Here is a 25953-nt window from a genome sequence, read left to right on the forward strand (position 1 = left end):
TTGACAGATGGGACCAACATTAGAGGGTAGCCAAATGGTTAAAAAAATTACCATATGATACTTTTTTCACAGTTCGAATTTTTAACTGGGCACATTTAAAAACATCCATCAGAAACATAAATAACTATATAAATAGTTGAATTATATAAATAGTTGAACTATATAAATAGTTGAACTATATAAATAGTCAATAATTATTATTATTTAGGTTTATGAAATAGTAAATATTAAGTACAAAGTAGTTCACATACTACCTAGTAGTGTGTATGTCTTGTGTAGCAGTAGTGTTCATAGTAGTTTACATTTATTTTTGTTATTGGTCAAGCTAAAAAAAGTATGACCTGTGAAAATTTATCATTTAAATATCAAATTAGTGTTGCTGATGGATAATTTTTTCTATAAAATGGTATATTGGCTTTCCTCTCCTGGAGTGGAATAATTCCTAGTAATGGATAGAAACTTACATGTCACTCATGTTGTCAACAGATTATCATCTGGTACATATACACTAAGGCAAATTTGTAGTGTACATGATCTAGGAAGTTATAAAATATTATTGATAAAAGAGTAATTTTTCAATTAAAGCAAACAGATTGTGTTAAGAATGTTTTCCCGATCGTAACATTCTAATTGTTTATAGCCAGTATATGTATAGTATGTTAAGGAGTATCAAATTAGATCTGTTATTAATATAAGTTATAATCATTACATCATTAGAAATAACATTAATTTTGATCAACAAAATCAACACATTTGTACAAACAAACAAAAACTAGTTAGGAAATTTAGGTTTGTAATGTTTTAACCATAGATGTTAAGAGTAAAGAAAGCTGTATAAAGTTAAAACAAAATTGAAAATACATATTTAAATTCATTATGTTTTTAATAAACATAGCATTACATGATGTAAAAAATAGTATGCAAATAGTTTTTCATTCAATTAAAATTCAATTAAATGTATGAATTTTACATGTAATGATAAAATAAATCTAAAAAGACATTTCAACTAAATAATTTTAATGTAACATGCAGTTCTATATTTTTTATTGCATGAATTACTTTTATAATAAATATTTATTAGTAGTGGAAAATATTGAGTTGGCAAGCAACCTGTTAAGGATCTGACGCAGATAGGAGAGAGATGTGATATAATTTGTGCAGTTACTAGATTAGAAAATTGCATCAATTTTCCCATTGACAAGTTAAAATAGCGGGGACCATTGAAACTCTGGGACTGGTGGATCTTGCCTGTCATACTGTGCACTGTTTAATCATGAAAATAACATTACTGTACATGTAACTCAAAATACTTTGCAATTATAATAATTTCAGCAAATATTCTTCTAGTAATTGTTTTCAAGAAGGATCACAGCATTTTACTCTTTCAATGTATCTCTATAACCACTTTTAACTTCTTAAAAGACACACTTTTTATCAGTAATGTTCTTGAAACATTACTGATAAGAACAGTCAATCAGTTAAAATATCCTATCATGCTTATACATTCTATTTTGTGAGAAATGTAACCGAGAATTCAGCTAATAAATGAGAAAGAGAATGAGAAAGTTTATTGATCATTAAATACATTAGGTATAACAGATCTTGACAAGAAAATAATGCTTGCAATAAAAACAAAGACTAGTCAGAATGCTTACAAAAGTTATTCCATTTACAAACATTTGTCTTTATTGTAAATGATGATACCTCACAGATATTTTTCTACTCATTTGGAATTTTTCCACAAGCTAAAGTATAGCATAGCGAACCAGTTATTTTTGTTAGTTATTTTCTTTTTATGGTAAGAGATTTAGTTTAAGAGAAGGCTTAACAGCCCTAAATCTGCCTCTTTAAAATAAAAGCATTTTTCATTTGATTTTAGAAAGTTCTGAATAATGTAGAATCTTTTCAAGCAGCTTCTTAAGTTATAAGCAAAATTTGTTTCTGAATGTAGTAGCCGTACAATATATAAAAAGTTAACAAACTAAATTTACGTAATTAATTTTAAGATTTGTAAGTATTTTAAATCGTGAAATCCATTTTATTAAATATTAAATTTTACCTTTGCAATATAAAGATTAAATTGAGGGTTGTAAAAGGCCAAAATGGTTCAGCGAGTTACTGAAGAAACTTAATTTTACATGCTCGTGAACTTTTTTGTATCACTAATTTTGTTACTGATTTGTTTTATTAATTAAAAAAATTACCAATTTACTTTATGATCATGTCAAATTAAAATAATTCTTTCATCAACAGGTGCCACATATTTAATGTACATTTTTTCACTTAGGCTACACAGCTGTAACAAATGTGAATCTTTTAAATTACTGGGAGTGGAAATATCAATAAATTTAACATCAGTATGTAATATGGAATTAGAAAAAAATATTTCAGCAATAACAATGCTCAACCTTCTTGTAGTTGGATTAGTATTTAGTTGTCTGTTTACATTAAACATTAGTTAAGATGGTGCAATCGATTTTGAGTTTAGAAAAATTTATTTATGTTAAATTTGTATAAGTTCTCCAAATACATAAAAAGTAAAACAATCTTTTTGATCATTCCACATGAAGTTACAAGCATTTAAAATAGGAACTAAATAAAAATGTCTAAAGATAAAAATGTGATATTCGTACATGTTCCTGTTATAGCTTCAGCGAGTGGTATGTTTTCTATTCATCTATGACTTGTGGAAATGATATATTTTTAAAATTAAGTACAACTGAAGAAAATTACATGTACTTAAAATTTCTTTCCTAACAAAATAAAAAATGTATTAAGTTTAAATTTTCTTGATTACTTTTATGTAAAATTGTTTCTAATTTTTATATATTGACAAAATTTATCTTAAAAGGCTATGAACTTTACATAAGAAATATTTTCCAAATCCAAAATATTTTGGACCACTTAAAAGTATTAAAAATGTATAACCCGTTAACGTAAAACATATTAACTGTTCACTGAAATATAATACTACAAAAAATAATAAATATTACAGTAATTCTTTTGTTTTTCAAGATATTTAAAATTCTTCTTTTATCTTGGTTTAAACATTATTGAATAAATACTAAATCAATACATTATAAGTATGTATTTAAAATATTAATTTAAAAATATTCAGTAATTCCTAAATGAATGTATCGTGTTATTTCATTTGAACTACACAGCTATAACATTTGAACTATTGTATTTATAGGGAGTAAATCCCTTTATAAACTAAGTGCCAAAGAGGTACCGGTGGACACAACAATCCCTCCGTATTAATGCTCTGAACCAAGCCACAATTGGATCAGGAAGCTGGGTCCTCATCTCACGGATCAGAGGGAGCCAGTCTGTGTGTGTCCAGGGCCGAGAGCAGGTAATTAGGTACGTCAATAACCTTAGTAACATTTGACAGTCAATGTTTGGAACTAAGTATTTGCAATTAAAATTACTTATTTGTAATAATATTATTGAAGTAGGCTCTTAACTAGATGTCAGACTGATTTTTATGGTAAAGTTATTTCTGAAACCGTGTTTAGTTACGATCTTTGGCTAGGGTATAACTGCTTTATGGTTTCCACTCAATTTTCCAAATGTTATGTTTCTCCTTAACCTTTATTAAAGGTAGATGATGTAAAACATTCTGTACTTTCTGATGTAATAAGAGTGCTTTATGAATTACTATATGTTTTAGTATTGAAAGTACACAGCAATTGTAAATAGTAAATATTATATTTTAATACACGTCAAATTTGATTTGTTCATTTGAATTTTATTTAATGAATAAAATCAGTAGTGTATTCATATTGATGCAGTTCAAAAACTTGGATTTCTAATTGTGTTAAGTATTAAGATAAAAACCTTGATAAATTGGAGAATTATAAAGGGGATTTTAGGATCCTGGCTATAACAAATTTTAATCTTATTTAGTCTTTCGAGATATGCGTACAAAAGTCACATCAGTTATCCTGAGTTGTAGTAAGTGGGATTAGTGTATAAACATAAATATCTGCTACTGATAAGATTTAAAAATCTACCCAGCCCAGGAAGAGAGTCATCAATATTAAAATATTCCAGGTTTATCGTTCTTCATATGACACCTCACATAATGGTAGTCATTGATGTAAACAATTTCTGATCACATTTGTGACCGCCATTTTGTATAAACTGATCTTATATTCTGCAATTTTTCTTGGGTTTATGGATTACATTTTGCGTTGCCCTAATTGTTTACAACTGTTTTTTTTATCATTGAAAACTTGTAGACAAAGAGTTTATTTTAAGTCTTGAATAAAAGGGCTTATCATTAACTAAATCAATACTTATTTTATGTTTTTATTTTCTAGACTTATGTTTGATATAATTGTAATAAATATAATGATTTTATTGTAAGAAAGGTTTTAACTTTAATTCTCAAATTAAATTTCATTCAGTCTACTTTGTTATTAGACAGCACCCCTTATGTACAGTATGTATATGATTAATTTCTGCATCTTAAATAAATTTTGTTCTTTAAAATCTTAAAAGTATTAGCTGATTTCTTATATTGTATTGGGATCTTATTAAATTAGATGATTTTTATTTTATTTTGGAATGGCACTTGGTATTAAATTTAAGCACAAGACATTTCTTCATAAGGTTGTTGAGACCCTATGAAACTAAAACAATCAGTTATCCAAGAAATGCTATTAAATTTTAATATTAAAAAGTAGAACAGGTTAAAAATTTGTTTTTGGATTTCAAATAACTAGAAAAATAATTGTATACTAGTTATCTATCTCCTTTATATAACATGCTTTATGGTTTAAAACGCTATTAGAGAAAGGACATCATCAAATGGTATTAGTTTTATTGCTAATCTGTAAGTGGACAATTTCTTAATTGTTTCTTTCTGAAAGACAGAATCAATAGTAAAATATTTTTATTACTTTATGAGGAACTACAGGCATTTAAAATAAATTTAAAACCAGGTTAAAATAAAAATGTCAGAATAAAATTGTGATTTTTTTACAGTATGCAGATGAGTTTAATTTCAGTGCGTGACATGTTATAATAATTTATATTTTTGGGAAATTTAATTTTTGTATAAGTAAGAAACACGACATTCCGTATGTCATAATAAATACGTACTGTACAAATTTCACATCCCTACCTTAAATTGTTTTTACTTAAGCCTGATTATAAGATGCCAATAAATTCTGCTTCAAATGCCTAAAACTTGTGGAAAAATGAAAAAAATGTTCAATTCTTCATGTCTTCAGAAAAAGTATTTGAACCCTTTAGGTGGTAACGTTTGGTTATTCGGATGTATGAATAAATACGGAGAAATACTAATGTCCTTTTTTATGGACATGCCTTTTAAAATTATTAACGTCCAGATATCAGAACGTTCCCCTTGTTAATTGTGTTTACTATATGTAAAATCTATTTTTCCTTTATGCAAACCCTAATTAAGGGTAAAAGGTTTTTACATTACAATCTTAAAAAATTAATTAATACATGCACAACAAGCAAGTTTACATACTATTGCAAGTATAAAAAATGCACATATGTTATAAATTAAAAAAACTAATCCATTACACTATCCCTAGGCTGCTTGGCAGCACCGTCCACCCTTTAGAATAGCAACAGCTCCTTGAAGCTATAATATCTACTATAAATATAAACTATATCGTGAAATAAAATTAAAAAGTCAAACATATACAATTTTTCAAAGTGTCATAAATATTGTATTTTATTGTAAAACCAATAATTTGCATCTGAAATTTTGTAAAGAATGTTATTTCTACTCAAAAAAGGAACAATATAGTTTTATATTTGGTAGATTAATTTTGTATTATCACTTTAAATTTTTAAACTTGTTTTGTAAAAAGGTGCAATGTGTACTGTTACAGAATTTATTTATGTACAAGTTCTTTAAAACAATCTTTAACTTTAACAACAAACAAGAAAGTTACAGGAAAAAATGTAAAACAGCCTAAAAACAGTTTGTTATTCTTCAGTAATCTTTGTGTACATGTTGCCAGTATTTCTCAGGCACAACAAAAAATTTTTGTCTGATACCCAAAGGGTTGGAGGACTGTGATGAAGAATACTTTTAAATAATATTGTTCTTAATTGAAATTGAATGCGTTACCTTGAAGTTTTAGACATAGTCTGTGATACAAAGACCATCTACTTTTGGGATTCTTTTTTAGACAGAGTTTTGATAGTTTTATTGGTATTTTAGATAACATTCTTTCTTCCTTTTTTGTTTTCTCAGGAACAGCCCTATTTCATATCATAGATGTATCAAAAAAGAAGTGTGATTTACACAGTTATTTACCACTCCATGGTTAATAGAATCCCATTATTATTGTCTAAAATTAATTAAGTTTCGAGTCTTCATAAAGGAAGATGATGAAGGTGCCATCACATCTGTACCAAATCTGTAGTTTGAAGGCAGCTTAAATTAGTTAGTATTTAGATTCTTTCAAAAAGACATTCGTAAAAATAGGCAATAAAGGAAAGAAATCCCACAGCCAATCCCTTGTTTGATGGTAATTTGTCTCTTGAATTCAAAGTAATTTCATTGGATGTGTTATAGCAATTTCATAATTACCAATATGGGAAATGTATTACTCTTGTTCAAACATCTTTACATGAAAATGCTATGAATTGAAGTCGATCCGATCCCCTCCCCCTGATCTCCCTTTTAAGCCTTATTCTGTCCGTCCTTATGGGCCACTGGCCTGTGCGAGGATCTTATCAAACAGAATAAGGGGGAGAGTCGATACAGTACAAGGTTGATGGTACTGATAAAAAGTGCAACATCACAGACAGGATTAGAACCTGTGCTATCTCTAACTCAGACCCAAATTCCAACGACTTAGACCGCTCAGTCATCGGCACTCAAGTGTTTTTGGAATTGGAACATTAGTGAATAGATTTTAAATGTAAGTCGTTGTCCACCAGTTTCAATGAATTTCACAGGTTAAGCAATTCTTAAAAGTCTTTTTAGAAAAAATACGAGCTTTTTCTAGAACTAGCATTAAATTAAACAAAAGGATATTACTCAGTTTCCTGCATGGTGAGCCTCAAGCGTTTTTGGCCATAAAGGGATACCAGATTTGTAGTTTTTGGGAATACTATATTTTTGAGATCTTAGAATGATGAGGGTTGAGTTTAGACCTGAATATAAGTGAAAAATGTATTTAGATACTTAGAGTTTATCAATTTGTTTGGTAATTTACATTTGAATGGAGCAATGGTTGTTTATTTAAAACATAGTATATTTGCAAGCATTCAATATTTCCACATTTTCTTTATATGCTACTATCAAGTATAACAGTAGATTTACTTATTCACTGGTAAGATTTTGACTGCTGTTTTCTTAAGTATCAGACCTTCATGTTGAAAGCAAAACAAAGGGGAAGGGAATTAAATTTCAAGTACATTTGGTTTAAGAATGGTGTTGTCAAGATGAGGGAAACAGACACAAGTAAAGTTTTTGACATTAAGAAGTTATCTGACTTGGATAGGATGGGATAACTGGTTAGTTAGGTTCAATTCATTTTTTTGTTGTAATTTTTCTTAATGGACAGAGATGTAACCAATTTAGAAGATCAAATTAATTGTAGAACTTTTGATGATATTATGTGTTTTGAAAAATATTGTGTTGAAGGTAATATGGGTAATGGTTTTTTAACACTTCATGTAAATATAAGGTCTTTTAAAACAAAACTGGGACCAGTTTTTGGGTTATTTTGGAGGTTTTGCTTAATAAATTGGATGTAGTTATTTTAAACAGAAGTTAATATAAAGTATGACCTGATAGAACTGTTCAAGTTGGAAAATTTTGTAAGTTTATGTAGTCTGAGAGAAGCAAGAAAAGGTGGAGGAATAATGTTTATTTGTAAAAGATAATTTAAGCTTTGAACAGGTGAAAATAAATGTGAATATGTTGTGAGGGAATTCTTGTAAATGTGAGGAAAAATGAATTAGAGTTAAATTTAAATATTCTGGCACTATATAGACCCCTACTAAGAATATGTCTGTCTGTACGAGTTTTTTAACTGACCTGGAAAAACGTAATACGTGAAAAAGTAAATGAAAAAAAACTTGTTGGTTATAGGAGATGTCAATATTGGATTTGACAGATCTAGAATTTAAATAGTTCAAAATTATAAAAAATTTAATGGCAGAAAACGGTTTAGTCTCATATATAAAATGGTTTTTACAAGGGAAGAAAGTTTTGGGAAACAGACTAGTTAGATCCTGTCTTGATCACGTTTATCTCAGGGCTGATAAGGTTACAGCAGAGGCTTTCTTACTGAAGTTGAAACTGGCTGACCATTATATACTTGCCTTATCAATGTACAACCGGATAGTGGGTCCTTTCCACATAACAAAAGTCTGTCTACTTATCATAGGATTGATAAAAAAATATTAAAAGAAAGTATTATTTGAGTGCGATTGGACTGTTCCATACGGTAACAGTCATGACACAAATTTTTTATGTAATTACTTAATTAACAATTTTAGCAAAGCATATGAGAAATGTACAGACACACTTGTAAAAACGGGCAAAAATAAGAGACATAAAAAAACATGGATCACAGGAAATATTATTAAAATGATGAGAAATAGGGATAAAATTGCTTTAAAAAATTGAGGCAGGATATCAATAACTTATTTATTAAAAATGAATACAGAAAGATACGCAATTCGATCAATAAAGAATTGTTAAGAAGGAAAAGGCAGTATTATTTTGAAGTTTTAAATAAATGTAAAAAAATATTAAAGATGTATGGACTAAAATTAATTGTATAATGGGAAGACAAAAAAAAAAGTCTGTTGTTGATGATACAATCAATAATTTTTTTATAAATGGAAGAGGCTTAAAGGAGTATGAGGTTTGTCAGGGATTTGTGGACATCTTTACAAAAGAAGTGGATAAAGTAGTTCATGACTGTGATATAATAGTATATTGGACGAGCAGAATGAGAATTGTAGCGTACAAATTTGACATCTTTTTTATATACCAAAGGCAAGTAGTGGAAAAGTTATTAAAATTATAAATGAAATGAAAAAGAAAAAGTCCAGGGAATTGATAATATTAGAATTCAAGACATCATAGAGTGTGAGAGTGTAGCTTCACCCTTAATCACAAAAATGATTAACACGTCAAATTAAAAGTGGAAGATTTCCAGATAAGCTTAAAACTGCAAATAGTAAGGCCGATATACAAGGGGAGATGATCACAAAGAATTTAAGAAACTACCGTCCAATATCGATATTATCTGTATTAGACAAAATAATTGAAAGGTATGTTGGGGATTATTTAACAAAGTATCTGACAGAAAAACAAAATTATAACATTAAGTCAATACGCTTATCAAAGAGGTAAAGGCACCAATGAACTATTAAGTGATTTTTCAGATTTTGCAAATAATACATTAAATGAAAAAAAACACATATCATGACCTTTGTTGATTTTTCGAAAGCGTTCGACTCCCTAAAGCATTGCAAAATACTTAAAGTACTTGAGAAAAATGGAATTAATGGAAATTTGAAAGATTGGTTCAGAAGTTATTTAGAAAATAGGAAATTAGTTGTTAAAATCAATGACACATATAGCAGAAGAGCAATACTAAATTCAGGAGTACCACAGGGAAGTATATTGGGGCCAATACTATATTTACTATATGTGAATGAAATACCAAATTTGATGAAAATATGCAAAAGTATACATGTATGCAGATGACACTGCGCTTGTGGTGGCCCATGAAAATGTATTGGAAGCAGAAAGACAATTACAGCATGACTTTACCAGGTTAACAGTGTGTGTGCCATGATTAATGGATTGGTTATGAATGGGAAAAAATCAAAAAGTCATGCATATTCATTCCCCAAGGGTAAGTAGTGTCCAAGCTAATATAAAACTGCATACATACTCTTGTCTCCACGATTGTTTGTATATTGATAATGTCTGTAGTTTGTGATGTGTTAGAACAGGTTGTGAAACTTTTGTTATTTAGGGAGTAACAATAGACAAACATTTAAAATGGGATTTTCATATTAATAAAATATGTCAACGATTAAGATTATGTCTGGGAAAATTCTACTATTTAAAACAATATTTGCCATATAATACTTTGCACCTAATATATGCATCTTTATGTGAATCAATTATAAGATATGGGATTAGATCATGGGGAAGTGCAGTAGGACACAAGGTTACTACAAGTAGAAGACTTACAGAGAAGGATTTTGAAAATTATACTGCCTGACCATATGAGACATTGCATACGAGAGGAGATCACAGTGTTTCATATTACACAAACTTTGCCAGTCAAAAAATTATTCTTTTTCATTAATTACGTTGATTTTTTATTTTTCTCTTGAATATAAGACTATTAACATCCACAAATATTTTTCGAGGAAAAGATTGTATGTAGTGCCAAGGATTAAACAATGGCTACGGTAAAAGAACCAGGCAGAGAGAGATTAATTCCAACACTTTTTAATAGGTTGCCTGAGGACCTTCAAAATTGTAATACATATAAACAAGTAAAGGTTTAAAATAGGGCAGTTTTTAATGTTAAAAAATATACATGTTTGAAGCTTGAAATTGTTACTGTTGTTGGCACTGTTGTTTGAAATAAGTTACTATTGTATATAAATTATTGTATTGTTGTTTTGATTTGTTACATTGTTAAAAATTTAGAAGTATTGTTAGATGTTATAAATTACAGTTTAAAATTGCTCAGTTCTCGTTGTGTGAAGCTTTATAAATATTTAATTTGTTTGTTATGTTTGTCCTGTTATTCTTTGAAGTTTGTGTTGTTATGGCTTTTTAAAAATGTTGTCGTGTTATTTTTGTACATAATTTATTGTTGTTGCTGATTTGAAGTTTATTATTTTTGTTACATAGTTTTCTTGTTATTAATTTATTATATATTTATTTATACTTATTGTAAGGAATTAACTGTTAATACTGTAAACTGAACAACATTTGGTTATTCAAAAATTAATTAGAGCTGCTCATGAAGATCAACCACATCAAAATAAATAATAATTAGTTTGTATTGACTACAGGCAAACCTTTTTAGGTTTTTGTAGTTTTGTGTAAGCAATGCATGTAACTTGATGTTTTTTTTCGTGAATAAATTGAATTGAATTGAATTGAATTGAATTCATCTGTATTGATTTCTAGATGGATTGGGTTTTATAGGAAGAATTTTGTGGAGTAAAAGACTTGTCTTGTGTTTTTTTTTTTTATATATACATTTGTGCAACAGCCAAATAGGTCCTGGTTTTAAAGTGCAGTACTTTTAAAGATTTCTCATGAAAAAGTACAATATACTGGTATTTTAATGTTATTTAGGGATTTACAAAAATATTTTACAAAATTATTTGCATTTGTTTATCATAGTGCTCATTTATGAACAGGCAAACTTCAATTCATGCCAAATTTTTTGGAGACTATTTTTTATTGGTATTAGAAATATATATATATATATATATATATATATTAGATGCACTATAGAATATCTTTTAATTCATTCCGACTGGGTTTGTCAATTCAATATGTTTGGAATCTACAATAACCTGGAGGGAGCTCTTCCTAATGTACAAGAGAATATAAGAAGACAATTTTATGAACTACCTTACTTTGAAAGGCACTCTGAAAGTTTTATCCTTACATTTGTGTAAAAATGTTAAGTGATCTGCCATAAACTCAATATGATCTGGAAAACAGATAAACATAGAAGTTGGGCTTTGTTTAAAAGATAATAAATATTTAATATAATAAAAGAATAATTGCTACACAAAATATTTATCATATTGCCAACAAAATAAAGCATATGGTTTCTTGGTAAAAAGAGTTTTATTATTGTATAAATATGTATTTAGTAATAAAGAGTTTTATTATAATGTAAACATCTATTTGATTAAAACAGTTGATGGCGTACAGAATACTTCTTCTGTGCCTGTCTGTGGCTGTTGCTGCTGCAAGAGGAGATGTAGTACCCAGGGGCTATCGGCTAGATCTCTATCCGTACCCTGGAGATGGTGTATTTAAGGTGTGTAACATTCTTTCAATCTCTTTATCCATAGTAATTATGTTATTGTAGAACATTTATGGCCCATTTGGAACATTCTTACTGTTAGACTAAAATTCTTTTGTTAAGCTTTTTATTTTAAAACATAGAGGTATTATGTTCATAGTGTTTTATTTCTAACTATATACATTTAAATTTGAATACAAATAATTTTAAGTAAATAATGAGAAGAATCAGCATAGTACCAGAAAATCATTGTTAGTACAATAAATAGATTATGTAAAGTCAAAAACTAAACTTATGCAATTGCCACAGAGACAAGAACCTAGGGGATTTCGTAGAATGTACACACCAACAAAAATAATGTGAGCATCCAATTACACAGTTACATTTCATATGCCAATGTCATGCTTTTGATCAATTTGCCAAGGTCACTAAAAGAATACAGGTTGCATTAAAGAAATGCATTACAACCGTTGCATCTTAGCACTTCTGGATGGATTGCATAGTCCATAATAGGGATAAGGTCTTTGGACAGAAATTCCCTCATCCTTTAGACTCCCTTACTAGTCAGTAAAAGACCTTAAAATCAGTCATTGCCCAAGCTGAAAGAGCACATATGTTCCTGATGCATATTCACTTCTACAAATTCCAAAAGCTTCCAGTTAAATCACAAAGAGAATTTCTTCTGTACAACCTTAATTACTGTATCTCTATAATCCAGGTTTGTATTCCAGATGAGGGGAGCAAAAACTAAATTTGACTTCAGGCACAAAAACTTGTATAACATTGGGCTAGAATTTGGGTTTTGAAAAACCCTAGTGATAGCCATTACAAAACCCAAGTTCATTCTACAATTTTGAGGCAACTCCGTCTATATTCAGAGAACACCAGCTTAGGCTTTATTAGAGTCACAGCATGCCTTTTCTTGATGGCAGCCTATAATGCTATAAACTATAAGAAAGCTTAGTCTTAAGAGTATAACTAACTTCTGATATTTCGCTAATGTTTAAGAGCATGTGATTTACTTCAACCCACAGTGATCAGTAGATCGCCTGCACGATATTCAATATCAGTTGAAAGCCTCTAAGTTTATACATTTTGATTTAAAAGGATACCAATTCAATAATATGTTGAAATTTCATTCATTAGATTATCAAGCCATTTCAAACTGCAGTTGTGAAATTATTGATCAAGTTGAACAAATTAATGTTTAGGAAGAAACGTTTATGAAAGATTAAGCTTGAAACTGCATATAAACAACATTCTAGTAGGTTTAAGAAGAAATATCAGAAGTTTTTATTTTTTAAGAAAGTTTATTGATGATTAATTAATGAGAATATCTTATTTTGCACTAATTCACTCTAAATTAAATTATGATTTAGAAAATTGGGGACAGTTGCTGACAATATAACCATACAACCTTTGAACGTAACACAAAACCACTTCACTAGAATAGTTACAAAAAAAGAAAAGATATGAATCTGAATTGCCTATTTATAAATGATTAAGAAAATTACCACTAATATATTTATTTTTATTCAAAGTATTAAAAAATTTCTTTGAGAAAAGTGGAAATAGGAGTTTACCAAAGAACAAGAGGTGACGTACTAGGGCTTTTCATGAGACTAAAGTTAAATGAGTCAATTTAAAAAAAAGCTTTTTTGGGTCAATGTTTTTTTTAATATTTTGCCTTTTCAAGTGAAAAGTGTAAAAATAATAAAAATTTTGATAAGTTGAAAAATAGGCTTTTCAATTTGGTTAATATTGATAGGTTTTTTCAAATATAGAAATTTGTACAGTTTTACTCTATATGTTTTTAATTTGTAAATTTATAGTTATCACTAATAAAAATGTTATGTTTATAATATTATATAACATGTTAACACTATACAATTAAGTACAACTTTCAGTTGAGCTAGCCACGTGTACTGGATAGTGTAGCTAGTAATTCCTGCAAGTACTGATGTTAACTTTTATTCTTGTATCTGTTCTGTAATAAAGTATATTCTATATTTTATTATATCATTTTAAGGAAGCATATTCCTGAAAGTATCTATTACAATACTAAGAGCTGTGTAAGACATAGCATTAGCAAGTGTTCAATTCAATGCTATATCTTTTTAAGGACAATGATTGTTCAATGTAAGTAAAGATGTTTTATGTTAATAAAGTGGTCTATTATTATTGTTATGTTATGTCTAAACTATTTATTGTATTCTGTTTTTCAATTAAATTTGATTTCCCTTGTTCTGTGTTGCAGGGGCGAGTACGTATCGATGTGGTGTGGACTGGGACAGGAGATGGAGAGGGCCCTAAGCAAGTGAATCTTCATGCTGACCCTTCTCTCAATGTGTTGGACAGAGAGGTGACCATCTCAAGGCTGGCTGACACCGAGTCTTCTGAGGAGGATGAGACTGAGGGGGAGCAAGTGTCAGTAGTCATCTCTACTTTTGGTTTTTATTTAATTTTTTACACTTTTCACTTACCACAAAATCAGTTCTTTGTTTACAGATGCAATATTTGAACCTACCACAGTCCTCCTTTATACTTAATCCATACACTTTAAAATAGTAGTTCCTTTAAGTTCTAATAAAGGTTTACAACAAGTCAATTGAACACTTTGGTCTTAAACTTCATTAAGAGGAGAAGGCAGTATTCACTAGGATACACAGATAAACTATTGTTAAAAGATTTTTAAAACACACAAGCCTTTAATAAAAACTACTACTATATAATGTTATGAAAAAATAACGCCACAATCACATTTATGTACAAGGACTGCTTTTTTTCAACCTCTGATCTCACACTTATGGTCAGACACATGGCAGATCTGCAGTGTGGGCAGTAGTCGATTGCGCATATTCCCTGCTAGAACATTTGTCACTGCCTAGTTCATGTAGCTAGTTTGCTCTGAGCTGCAGTTGTATAAACATGGCTGCCCTCTATTAATTCTCCTGCCAATTGTGAATTAAGGAGTTTTATTCGTTTCCTGCGAGCAGAAGGGAATAGTGCAGCAGAACTTCATCGAAAAATGTGTCGTATTTATGGAGAAAACATTATGAGTGATGGTATTGTACGTGAGTGGTGTAGAAAACCAAAGATGTTGAGTGACACCCACAGAAATCGCCGAATAGCTTCAGCTTTGACATTTCTCAAATTGAACCTTGAATACATCTTTAAACATTTGATGTGATCCACGCACAACACTATCACTCATAATGTTTTCTCTATATGCACGGCACATTCTCCAATGGATTTTTGCTGCACTATTTCCTTCTGCTTGCAGGAAAGGAATAATAATCATTAATTTTTCTCTTGGTTGAAGAATTAAATTAAATAGTCAATAGTCAATAGTCAATAGTCAAAAATTCTTTATTTACATCAGCATAAAGAAGTGTAATGGCGTCAAAATTTACAATGAATTAAAATCCAGGTCTCTTGCTTTACAATGTACTGTTTACAGAGTCAAAAAATTCTGTCATGGTGTAAAAGGGTCTTTCCATGAGCCAGTCTTGAAGGCTTTTCTTCATCTCATTCCCTCCAAGATTTTTCAGGTTGAGAGGTAGGGTGTTGAAGATTTTTCTTCCCATGTAGGATGGTTTCCTGCTGTACCGTGTAGTATGGTGTCCAGGAAGGAGGTAGTCAGTTGCTCTCCGGGTGTTGTGGGAGTGAGTATCCTTAGCTCTTGGTAACTCCATTTCAACTGTCTGGACAACTACAGAGTAGATGTACAGTGCTATGACAGTCATGAGTTTTAAAGTCTTAAAAGCTTCTCTGCAGCTTTCAAGTGGTCCCAGATCTGCCAGTGTCCTTATTGCCTTTTTTTGGAGGAGTAAGATCTTGCTAAGATTATGGGCAGATGTTCCTCCCCATACTGATATACCATACCTTATATGGGATTCAAAAACAGCATGGTAAGTTGTCTTTGCCGCTTGCAGTCCTCCTATCCACTTAATTCTTCTTACTGCGTAGATTCCAGATCCAAGCTTTTTGGTCAAACTGTTAATATGATCAGTCCAGGTAAGATCACCATCAATCACTATGCCTAATAGTTTTGATTGTTTTTCTATTGTGATGTTTTGGACGTTAGGCACTTGATCTTGTCTTCTGCTAAAATTAATTTGGGTGGTCTTTGTTGGGTTAATTGCCAGGTCATTTTTCAGGCAGTACTGCAGAGTTTTGTTTGTTGATGTGACAATGTCTGCATGCAGGCCCAGTGTGGAGTCATTTTTTATAAGAAGGGTTGTATCATCTGCATACATAATAGTTTTTACATTGTCAGTGTTGATATAATGTGAAAAATCATTAGTAAAAAGTACAAACAAAAATGGACCCAATACTGAGCCCTGTGGGACTCCTCTATTCACTGGAGCTGTTTTGGATCTGTAAGTACAGCTTTGTCCATTTGCAGTTTTCTTTACTTCAACAATATGCTTGCGTCCCTCGAGATAGCTAGCCACCCAGTCATTTGCTCTGCCTTGAATTCCTAGTGCAGACAGTTTCTTAAGAATCAGCTCATGCCCCAAGCAGTCAAAAGCCTTACTGTAGTCTAATAGGACTGCTGATACATAATTATTGTCTTCAAGTTGGTCGATGACGTATTCAGTAAGGCTTGTGATGGCACTGATTGTAGATTTTCCTCTGAGGAAGCCGTGCTGACTTTTTGTTATTAGGTCATAGTGTTCAAGGTGGACCAGCATTCTTGAAAGTGCAATCTTCTCTATGATCTTTGAAAAGGTGGAGATCAGTGAAATTGGGCGATAGTTTTCTGCTTTGGTTGTGGAGCCTTTTTTGTGTTTAGGGTAAATTTTGGAGAGTTTCAAACCAGATGGAAATTGGCCAAGATTAAATGATTTATTTATTATGCTTACAAGTGGGGCTGCTAAATGTGTTGCACAGTGTTTTACTACTTTCGATGGAATTTCATCAACACCACAAGAAAGTTTGAATTTCAGTGACTGAATAACTCTTAGTACTTCACTGGATTCAGTAGGAGTTAGATTTAGTGGTTCACCTTGATATAAGGTGAAGGCATTTCCAGTTAGGGGGAGTATGTTATTGTTTTGAATCTCGTTACAGGATTTTTCAAGTGTTTTGTCTGCAATCTGTGAGAAGTAGAGGTTTAGATGTTCGGCTATAAGATATGGATTGTTTTCTATCTTGCCATCTATTTCTAAACTCGATAAAGAACTGCATGCTAGTTTGTTTTGTTTTTCTGAATTGATAATCTCCCAAAGAGCTTTGGACTTGTTGTTTGATTGAGCTATATGTTCAGCGGCACTGTTGCGTTTAAGGGTTCTAAGTTTAATGTCATACGCTTTCTTTTTTGAAATCATTGTTATCCTGTCGCTTTCATTCCCCGTCATTTCATACTTATAGTGTGCTCTAAGGAAGTCATCTTTCATCATCATAACTTCTTCATCATAGTAGATCTTAAGCTTAGATTTACGTTTTGTTCTAGTTCTTTTCTTTGGGCAAGCATGATCCAGTGTTCTAGCCATTATGCTTTGAAATGATTTGAAGGCTTCTTCTGCATCAAGGGCATTGTGAACGGAATCCCAGTTTTCTAATGCAAGTGTAGCTTTCAAGTTTTCAAGGTTTCTCCTACTGTAGATTCTTTTGAATGAGCTTCTATTTTCATGAGTACGTTTTAATCCTAGATGGAAGCTACATGATTGTCCTAAATGGTCAGATATTCCTGTTTCAGTAATTGAAAAGCTTACTTTATCCTCTGATAGGTTTGTACATATACAGTCAATGGATGATCTTGAGTTGTGAGTTATTCGAGTTGCCGGCAGTAGAAGACGTCGGATTCCGTAAGTCAGTAAATCCTCTTCAAACAGTGTGTTGTCAGTATTTTCAGTAAGTCTGTCAAAGTTAACATCACCCATTAAGACTAGGGATTTATTTTCAGCTTGAATGGATGAGAGAACAGAAGAGATGGTGTTCATTGCCAATCTTGCTTGCCCTCCTGGTGGTCGGTAGATTCCAAGCACATATATTGTGTGTGATTTAATAATAAATTTTGCTAATGCAGCTTCACATACAAGTTCTAGACAGTGTTCTGATATGTTAATCTCTTCTGCCTCAATGTTTGCTGTATCTTTAATGTAAATGGCCGCTCCACCTAATTTGTGATCTTCCCGACAAAACTTTGTAACCAATGAATAACCATCAAATTTTGTTAGTAACAGGTTGTTAGTATTTAATCCATGTTCAGTTATTATTAATATGGTTGGGTTATCAGTATTTAAAATGTGGTTAAGCCTATCTACTTTCTTAGATAGTCCTCTTACATTTTGATGGTAAATTATGAAGTCGTTTTGTACTGTTTTTTTAGTAGGTTGGAGTTCAGAAAAATTCGGGGATTGTGCCTGGTCTGGTTTATTTTCTTCTTGGTGTGAGTGTTGTCTAAAAAAAGAGAGGGATGTTTGGTTTGATGGCTGTAGATATTTCTAACGAAAAACTGTTCATAAGTTTCATTTTCTCCTAGCTTTTGGGATGTCACTGGTGGGCACCTCTTCACTTTTAAATAAGAACCAGTAATGGGGCTAGTTTTCTCTGGCGGTGTTTCAATCAGTTTTTCTGTCGGGGTTTGGCTGATTCCCCCAGTTAATCCAATTGCCTGAGAAGTTGTCGGATGGCTGGAATCCTCTGTCAGTGTCGGATGGCTGGATTCCTCTGTCAGTGTCGGATGGCTGGATTCCTCTGTCAGCGTTGTTGTAGACAGTTTTTCTTTCGGGGTTTCACTGATTCCCCCAGTCAATCCAGTTGTCAAGTGGTAGAGATCCTCTGTCAATGGTCTTGGTTTACTTTTTGCTACCTGTTGGGAAACATTAAACAAATTTTCTTTTTTACCAAAATGTTTAGGTTTTTTAATGCTAGTATAAGATTGGCTCTTTGGTTTTTGCTTGTCTTTATTTGTTCTACTGCAGACAGTGCAAGGGACCATTTTAATCTTATGCTGTTCCGGGTTGGGATTTTTTTTGAGCTTATCAGCTAGTTCCCTTACTGTGTGCTCCATTTCTTCTTGCCTCTTTCTTAGCTGTGCTACTTCCAAGAGGAGTGGTGTGGTCAAAGTAGTAGTAAGATATCCATCGAATGTTTGAGTTTCCGAAGTGTCATAGCATTTTGGTGTTGGGGTCTCATTAGCTATTTCTTGTAGATGATGTTTTTCATCGTTCAGTTTTAAAAGGGATTTCTCCAAAATGCTTATCTTTTCTGAGTACTGTAAAATAAGGTGGCCTTGAGTTTGATCGTGTTCTTCAAAGATGTTTTGTAGTTCTACTTGTTGCAGTTTACTTTTTTCCAGTTGTAGAAGAGTGTTCTGCAGTTTTACCTGGAGAGCCTCGATTTTATTGATATATTTTTCCTCATTAGCTAGCAGATCTTCCAATTTAGCTTCCATACTAGCCAGGTTTGCTTTTAGGATAGAGTTATGGGATTGTATGTTCTGGTAGTCTTGCTTAAGTTGGTAATTTTCCAGCAACAGAGCATTTCCAGCCTCTGCAGCTAAAGTCAATGACGTTTCCAGGTCACGTTCTTGCGTTTCGTGTTCTTTTAATTTTGATTTCACCTCCTCAAGCTCTCAAATGTGGCCATATTTATGTGACTGTAGCTCACCCCAACTTGAACTCGACAGTGACAAATGTTGTAATGGGGAACATGCACGATCAACTACTGCCCACACCATGGACCTACCATGTATCTGGCTGCTGTGGCGTGTCTCGGAGGTTGAAAAAATAACAACCCTTTTATTACTGTTATATATTCGTGTTAACATCAAGTAAATTTATTAAAGAAAAACAAATATGAACATGTGATTTTTTTGTATTATGTACATAGTAGGAAAATCAACTGCTCATATATTGAGAGAACTTGCAGTTAACAGAGCAACATGACTTTAAAGAGAATCTGAGATTTAACTCCCAAAAAATTCTGTAACAAAATGGATAGGGATTCAGAAAATTATCCGTATTTACATAATTTATAAGATTTTGTAGATAAAACAGTGTTCTATATGAAAGCAAAACTTGTTTATCACTTTGAAAAATGGCTCATGATAACAAAGAATAATGTATTAAATAGAAGAAGATTTAATGGTTTACTGGACATTATTATTTTACAAAGTTGAAGTTTGATACAACAAAATATCCATAATTTATGGATTTGTACATGTTTACCTAGGTAACAAGGAAGAAAGCAAGATGATTGAAGGATAAATTTATATAACTATTTTGCTATAGTTCATTAAATGTAATAGTGTATTTCAGCTGAATCCATGAGACTCCCTGAATCCTGTCTAATGGTAAATAATATTAATAGTGGTTCTTTTTTTTACAATATTTGTATTTTTACTTTCATATACAGTGTCTGGAGTTAAACCAACTTTAAGGCTATAGTGGTTTTTCTCAATAACCTCATCAATTTTGAGCTATTTTATCATCTGCAAAGGTTATTTATTTTGAAATTTAAAGAATGCTAAAATATTAGATAAAACTACCTTTTTGAGAACATTTTATTTGGTTTCTTTGACAATTTTTTTTAATCATAGTATATTTTTTAGCATGTAAATGTTTAGAATCTTTCCACATGTTTACTTGGTTTCATATAAAATAGACTTACTGCAAGAGTAGTGTAATAAAAGCCAGTTCTGGAAAGCTGTTTATTGTCTGCAGGAGCCTTAGTGTTGCCAAGGTGGAAAGACAGAACCAGACTTTCTCAATACACCTGTCTCAGCCACTACAGAGAGATGCTACATATCAGTTGGACTTACAGTTTGATGGTACCTTGGGTGCTGATCCTTCCCATGCTTTCTTCCAGAACAGCTACACTGATCAAGCTTCAGGGGATAAGAGGTAACTGCTTCAAACATTACTTTTCACAACATAGACTCTTAGGGGCAGAAGTGTTAAATTTTTAAATGTACTAGAAAAGAGGTATAAGACAAGATTTATTTTATAGAATAAAGCAATAATAACAATAACTATCATGTAATTGATATACTAGCTAATGAGATGTTCAATAAATTGTAAACCAATTGTATGTTAAAAATAAAAATGTTATGAAGTTTTATATATACTAAGACAAATATTTTGTGAGCTAACCCAAAACCTGTCATGTAGGGACCATTGTATTCATACTGGGAAGCTGGCTATGTAATTGTCAGGGCGAGAGGATAAAGCAAATTTTGCCTGCCACTTTTTTTTGAGAAGTTTAATATTTGGTTCTCTTAGGACAAGAAGCTTATAAATTGCACTTAGTCCTGTAAGAACTTTAGCGCTGCTTCCAGAATGACAGGATATTCAGGATGGGTAAGGTTATGGGGTAGGGGCTGCCTCCTATCGAGATCCATGAGGAAGAATTAGGGCACTAATCTCAGTCATGTCCCTCCGGAAGAAGGGGAGGCCAGCTCTGAACCAGCCTCTTCAATCAAAGCAGGCAGGGAGTGGCACACCCTTGTTGAGGCTAGCAAGAACCTCTGATACTTAGGGAACGAATCACACCGAATCCAACAGAGATCTCCCACAGTAGACTAAACCTGTCGAATTACCGTTGCACCCGAGAATCTCGACATTTGCTGTTAGTGGTGTGCCGCTCCTGGACATCCATTAGGTTGCCCAGATTTAAGTGACACATCGGTTTTTGCTGTGCCCAGTGGTAGGTTCAACTGGAAGATATAAACCAGCTAGAAGTGATCCCTGCTGGGTTAAGTTTAATATTTAGCAGCTGTGTTTACTTCTCTTATAATTGCTATTGTATACCACATGTGGGAGAATCATGAACCGGACCATAGTACAGGACTGAGAAGGCAAAGAAGTTGGAGTGGTCCACACCCTACTGAAAACCATCAAATAGTTAGGGGTTTTTTGAGGGGGAAATAACTGGGGATCTGGCAGTCCTGGTGAGGGTGAGACTGACCCAAAAAGGAAAAAGTCAAACTAAAAGGATTATCAGCTTTAAAATTTGTACTTCCCAACCATCTCACAACTGAGAGCTTCTTAGCCTCTAAATGCTCCAGCCCATGATGTTCCTACTTGTCATTTTGATGGGAAAGGTGAAATCAGGTTGACAGTTCTTACCTCTTTCTGTCATCCTTGAACTTTATCACATGTTTTTAAGCTGTACATTTTGGAATTCTTGATAAAGGAATGGCTTTATTTAGTGATGGAATAATTGGCCATGTTTGAAATTAGAAACAAAAAACAGAGCTACAATAAGCTCCCTCTTAACCGTCCTCGGATCAATCACTAGTTGGATTAACTGATCCTTTCTATAAAATTGTGATTAGATTAGAACAAAGTTAACTACATATAGTTAGACAGAATTAAATGCTTTTTTACCTTTCTGAGTTTGATTTTCGGTTTAATCAACTTTAGGTTATCTGATCAATGACTGGTTCCTGTCATGGTCGGTTGAGAAGGAGGTTACTGTATTGCTACCAAGTTGTATAAAATGGTAACCTACTAAGATTAATTTTATTGTGCACAGAACTGGTAAAACAGTTGTTTGACTGTAAAATTGCTCCACCAAAGAAAACCTTATTATGGGATGTAGTATTGTGTTTAAAATTATATCAAATAGAGCACAAATAGAATTAGTCTGTTTTGATCTTAAATCTTGTACTACCTAATGGAACTCTGGAGATGATGAAATCAGCACTTAACAATTCATTCTCTTTCAAATGCTTTATGTGGTAATAATTGTTAATACCTTTTTTTAAATATATTCAACTTTTTGTTTGATTTTTAAAGCTTTTAAAACTATTGATCGACACTAAATTATAACTATTTTAACTGTAAGAATATTTGTGTAACCTTATTTAGCCTTATTGATTCCTCCTGCAGATGGTTTGTGGCGCTCAACCTGAAGCCCTACAGAGTGCGCCATGTGTTCCCTTGCTTTGACATCCCAGAACTCAAGACCTGGATAGAACTCAGTGTGGCTCATAAATCAGAGTTTCACATATTATCTTCTATGCCTGTCACTGATACCACTAATGTGTAAGTTATTTTTAATTTAGTAGTTTAATTAGTAATAGAACTCGTTGCTTTCATTTGTATACAAAAATGCAAGGTCTTGTTAAACAGAGCCGTTTTCTATTCTTTAAAGGTGACTATACTAATCATAACTTTATGATGTCTTTAAAAAATCATTAAAAAGTGTTATATAGTTTTAACATTATGCAATATTTTTTGAGTCATCATTAGGTATCATGTTGTTTTGTATTTATTTATAATTAATGTTTTGACTGCTAATTTGAATCCAGGATACTTTATTTTTGAAATAAAATGAAAATTATCTTTACTCATTAGCTGCACATACTTATAAAGAATGTGTCAGCATTAAATTTACTTAATCTAATTAAACCAATAGCTGTGTCCTGTAATTTATTTCTGTTTGGAAATTAAAAAGTTCATAACAATATACAAAGTTTAATAATATATATAAAGTTAAAATATACAAAGCAGTAAAAATAGGTAAAACCACTTACTTACATTTCTCAAATTAATAAGTAGTCTATTACAACACTTAATAGCCATATACAAGGGAGTAACCAAAGTTCCCGGAATAGCTCTGCTGTGGGCGGGGCTTGTGCTGTACAGACTTCTGCCACTAATTGTCAGTAGCACAACTCATTTTGAAAAACAATTTCATCGGCATTTCTACTGAGCAGGAAACAAAGTATCCCAGCTGCATGCTGTTTACTCATACTTGCCATCATAAAAAAGGCAAATAACACAAAACAACAACAGCAAAAACTGTTACTACAGAAGAACAGAACAAGCCAGGTCGACGATCCAGGCAGGAACGAAATGGTTATGAGGTGCTAACAACACCTAGTGGTAGAAGTTTGTACTGCAGATGCCCCCTGCCCACAGCAGAGGTGTTCCGGGAACTTTTGGGTACCCTCTTGTAAATTGCCTCTTTTCACACAGTGTTAACCTATGAGCAGGTTTATCCGAGTTACCTCTGTTTCTGGTTGAGTATTGATGGTAATCATTCATCAGTGAGACAGCACATAACCAACTCGAGTTTAATTTACTATCTACAGTATAGTCCCAACCTAATTGGGACCGAGCCCTATTCGGATTATGTGATTGTTCGGATTAGCCAGAATTACAGAAAAATACGGTTTGAAACTTGAGATGGGTCTATTTTGTTATAGAATTATCAATATTGTTTATTAAAACATGTTTTCTGACTGTTGCATTGTATTTCTTGACAAATAAACGTGTTTGCGAATACTAAGCACATTTACCGTATTTAGTGTGACAGTTCTATTGTTAAGCAATGTGAGGATATTGTACAGGTCCACGTGTTCAATAGTTGTACGAAACTACGTGTCATCCAATAGACTCTCTTTAATGCGACAGAAGACAATAACTGAATTTATGTCTTTTAACAATTAATATTGTACTCAATAATAATATCAGTACTGTACGTCCAATATTTGTTTGATTTCACTTCTTAATACAGTAATTTAACTCATACTTAACCTATAAGTTTCAATTTGGTACTGTATTTAACTTCATTATTTTTGTACTGTACCGTACACAATTTGTCTTAATAAAATACTGTATGTCTATTTAATTAAAGTTTTCTTTGTTTATGTACGAAATGATGCACCCATTTTCATTTTTTATGTAATTAGTTCCTATAACTGTTCATTATCGTTATAAATAATTCCTCCTGGACCCGTTCGGATTAACCGACGTTCGGATTACACGTGTTCGGATTAGCGGGACTCCACTGTATATGTAATCCAAGGAACTTGGTATTGTCAATTCTCTCAAAATCAACTTCCTAGAGGTGCACTTCAGGAAGATCCACATGTATCTTAAATTTTCTTCTAAAATACATCAAGCTAGTTATTTTAGAGTTAGAATTTTTCTAAGAAACTGAATATAATGATGATTAAAACAGGCCCAAGGCATCACTGACATAATTTTTTATATATCAAAATTTTAACTATAGTAATTCATAGTTACTTAAAATATTCATGCTTGACTTCAGGTATCTAGACCAATTAAAACTCAGTTTTGATCTTCTAAATTAAAATATGCTATAGAGAGTTAAAGTCAATGTTGTTATTCAATTTTAGTTTTGTTTTTTATTTTAAGTTGTAATAGTTTTATCCCTGAAGATGCGTAATGTCTCAACGTTTAATATTTTTTAAACATAATATAATGTTCTCAATTTATAATTTTAAAGCAAAGAAGTTGATATGATCTAATTTTAAGTCATAAAAATATATAATAAGTAACGTCATTTCTGGCTATATTCTGAGTTTTAACAGAATTAATGATGTGTAAAACCTATACAAAGATAGTTATTATTATAAAGTATGGTCTCCTTGAGAACTTAATGGAGTTTAAAGAAAGTAAGGAATTATTTAAAAAATAATTGTTTACTGGCTTTCAGCACCACTGAAGGAGTGTGGGTGAGAGAACATTTCTCTAGAACTCCTCCGATGTCTGTGAACTCCTTGGCTCTCTTTATTTCCGACTTCCCTCAGCCTATCTCCAACAACTATTTACAGACAGGTATTGATAGTAGTAGTATTAATACTACTTAATATTTGATTTTGAATCACTAATGTTATTTCTTATAACAACATAAGTGAAAACAGGAGAGTTGCTATATTATCAAGATTATTTTTGGGTATAAAAGTAGTTCAAAGAATTGTGACCACGTATAAATGAACAGTATTACAAACAAGCAACTAAGGTAAAAGCTGAAATCAACTGTTAAATATATGAGTGTTAAAAGCTTTATGTGTATATTAATTTATTACTGGGGTTTTGTTTGAAACTAGACTGTCAAATTGAAAAAAAAAAAATTAATTTATTTAGGAAAAGTTAGGCTTACAGAAATACAAAATAGTAAACTGTTAACAATATGCTGACATCAAAAAATAACA

General features: G+C 31.7%; 1 protein-coding gene across 1 annotated transcript in view; it reads left to right on the forward strand.

The window, feature by feature from the left end:
- The first annotated feature begins 3241 nt into the window (after positions 1-3241).
- The window catches only part of LOC124368973 (aminopeptidase N-like), a 47666-nt gene continuing 24954 nt past the window's right edge, over positions 3242-25953 (forward strand). The window contains exons 1-6 of the mRNA XM_046826554.1: positions 3242-3363; positions 11925-12047; positions 14290-14459; positions 20708-20887; positions 22877-23032; positions 25455-25576. Of these exons, the coding sequence (XP_046682510.1) occupies positions 11928-12047; positions 14290-14459; positions 20708-20887; positions 22877-23032; positions 25455-25576 (748 nt within the window). The 5' untranslated portion in view covers positions 3242-3363; positions 11925-11927. The remainder of the gene's footprint in view (positions 3364-11924; positions 12048-14289; positions 14460-20707; positions 20888-22876; positions 23033-25454; positions 25577-25953) is intronic.

Source organism: Homalodisca vitripennis, chromosome X, assembly GCF_021130785.1.
Source record: "Homalodisca vitripennis isolate AUS2020 chromosome X, UT_GWSS_2.1, whole genome shotgun sequence".
Lineage (NCBI taxonomy): Eukaryota > Metazoa > Arthropoda > Insecta > Hemiptera > Cicadellidae > Homalodisca > Homalodisca vitripennis.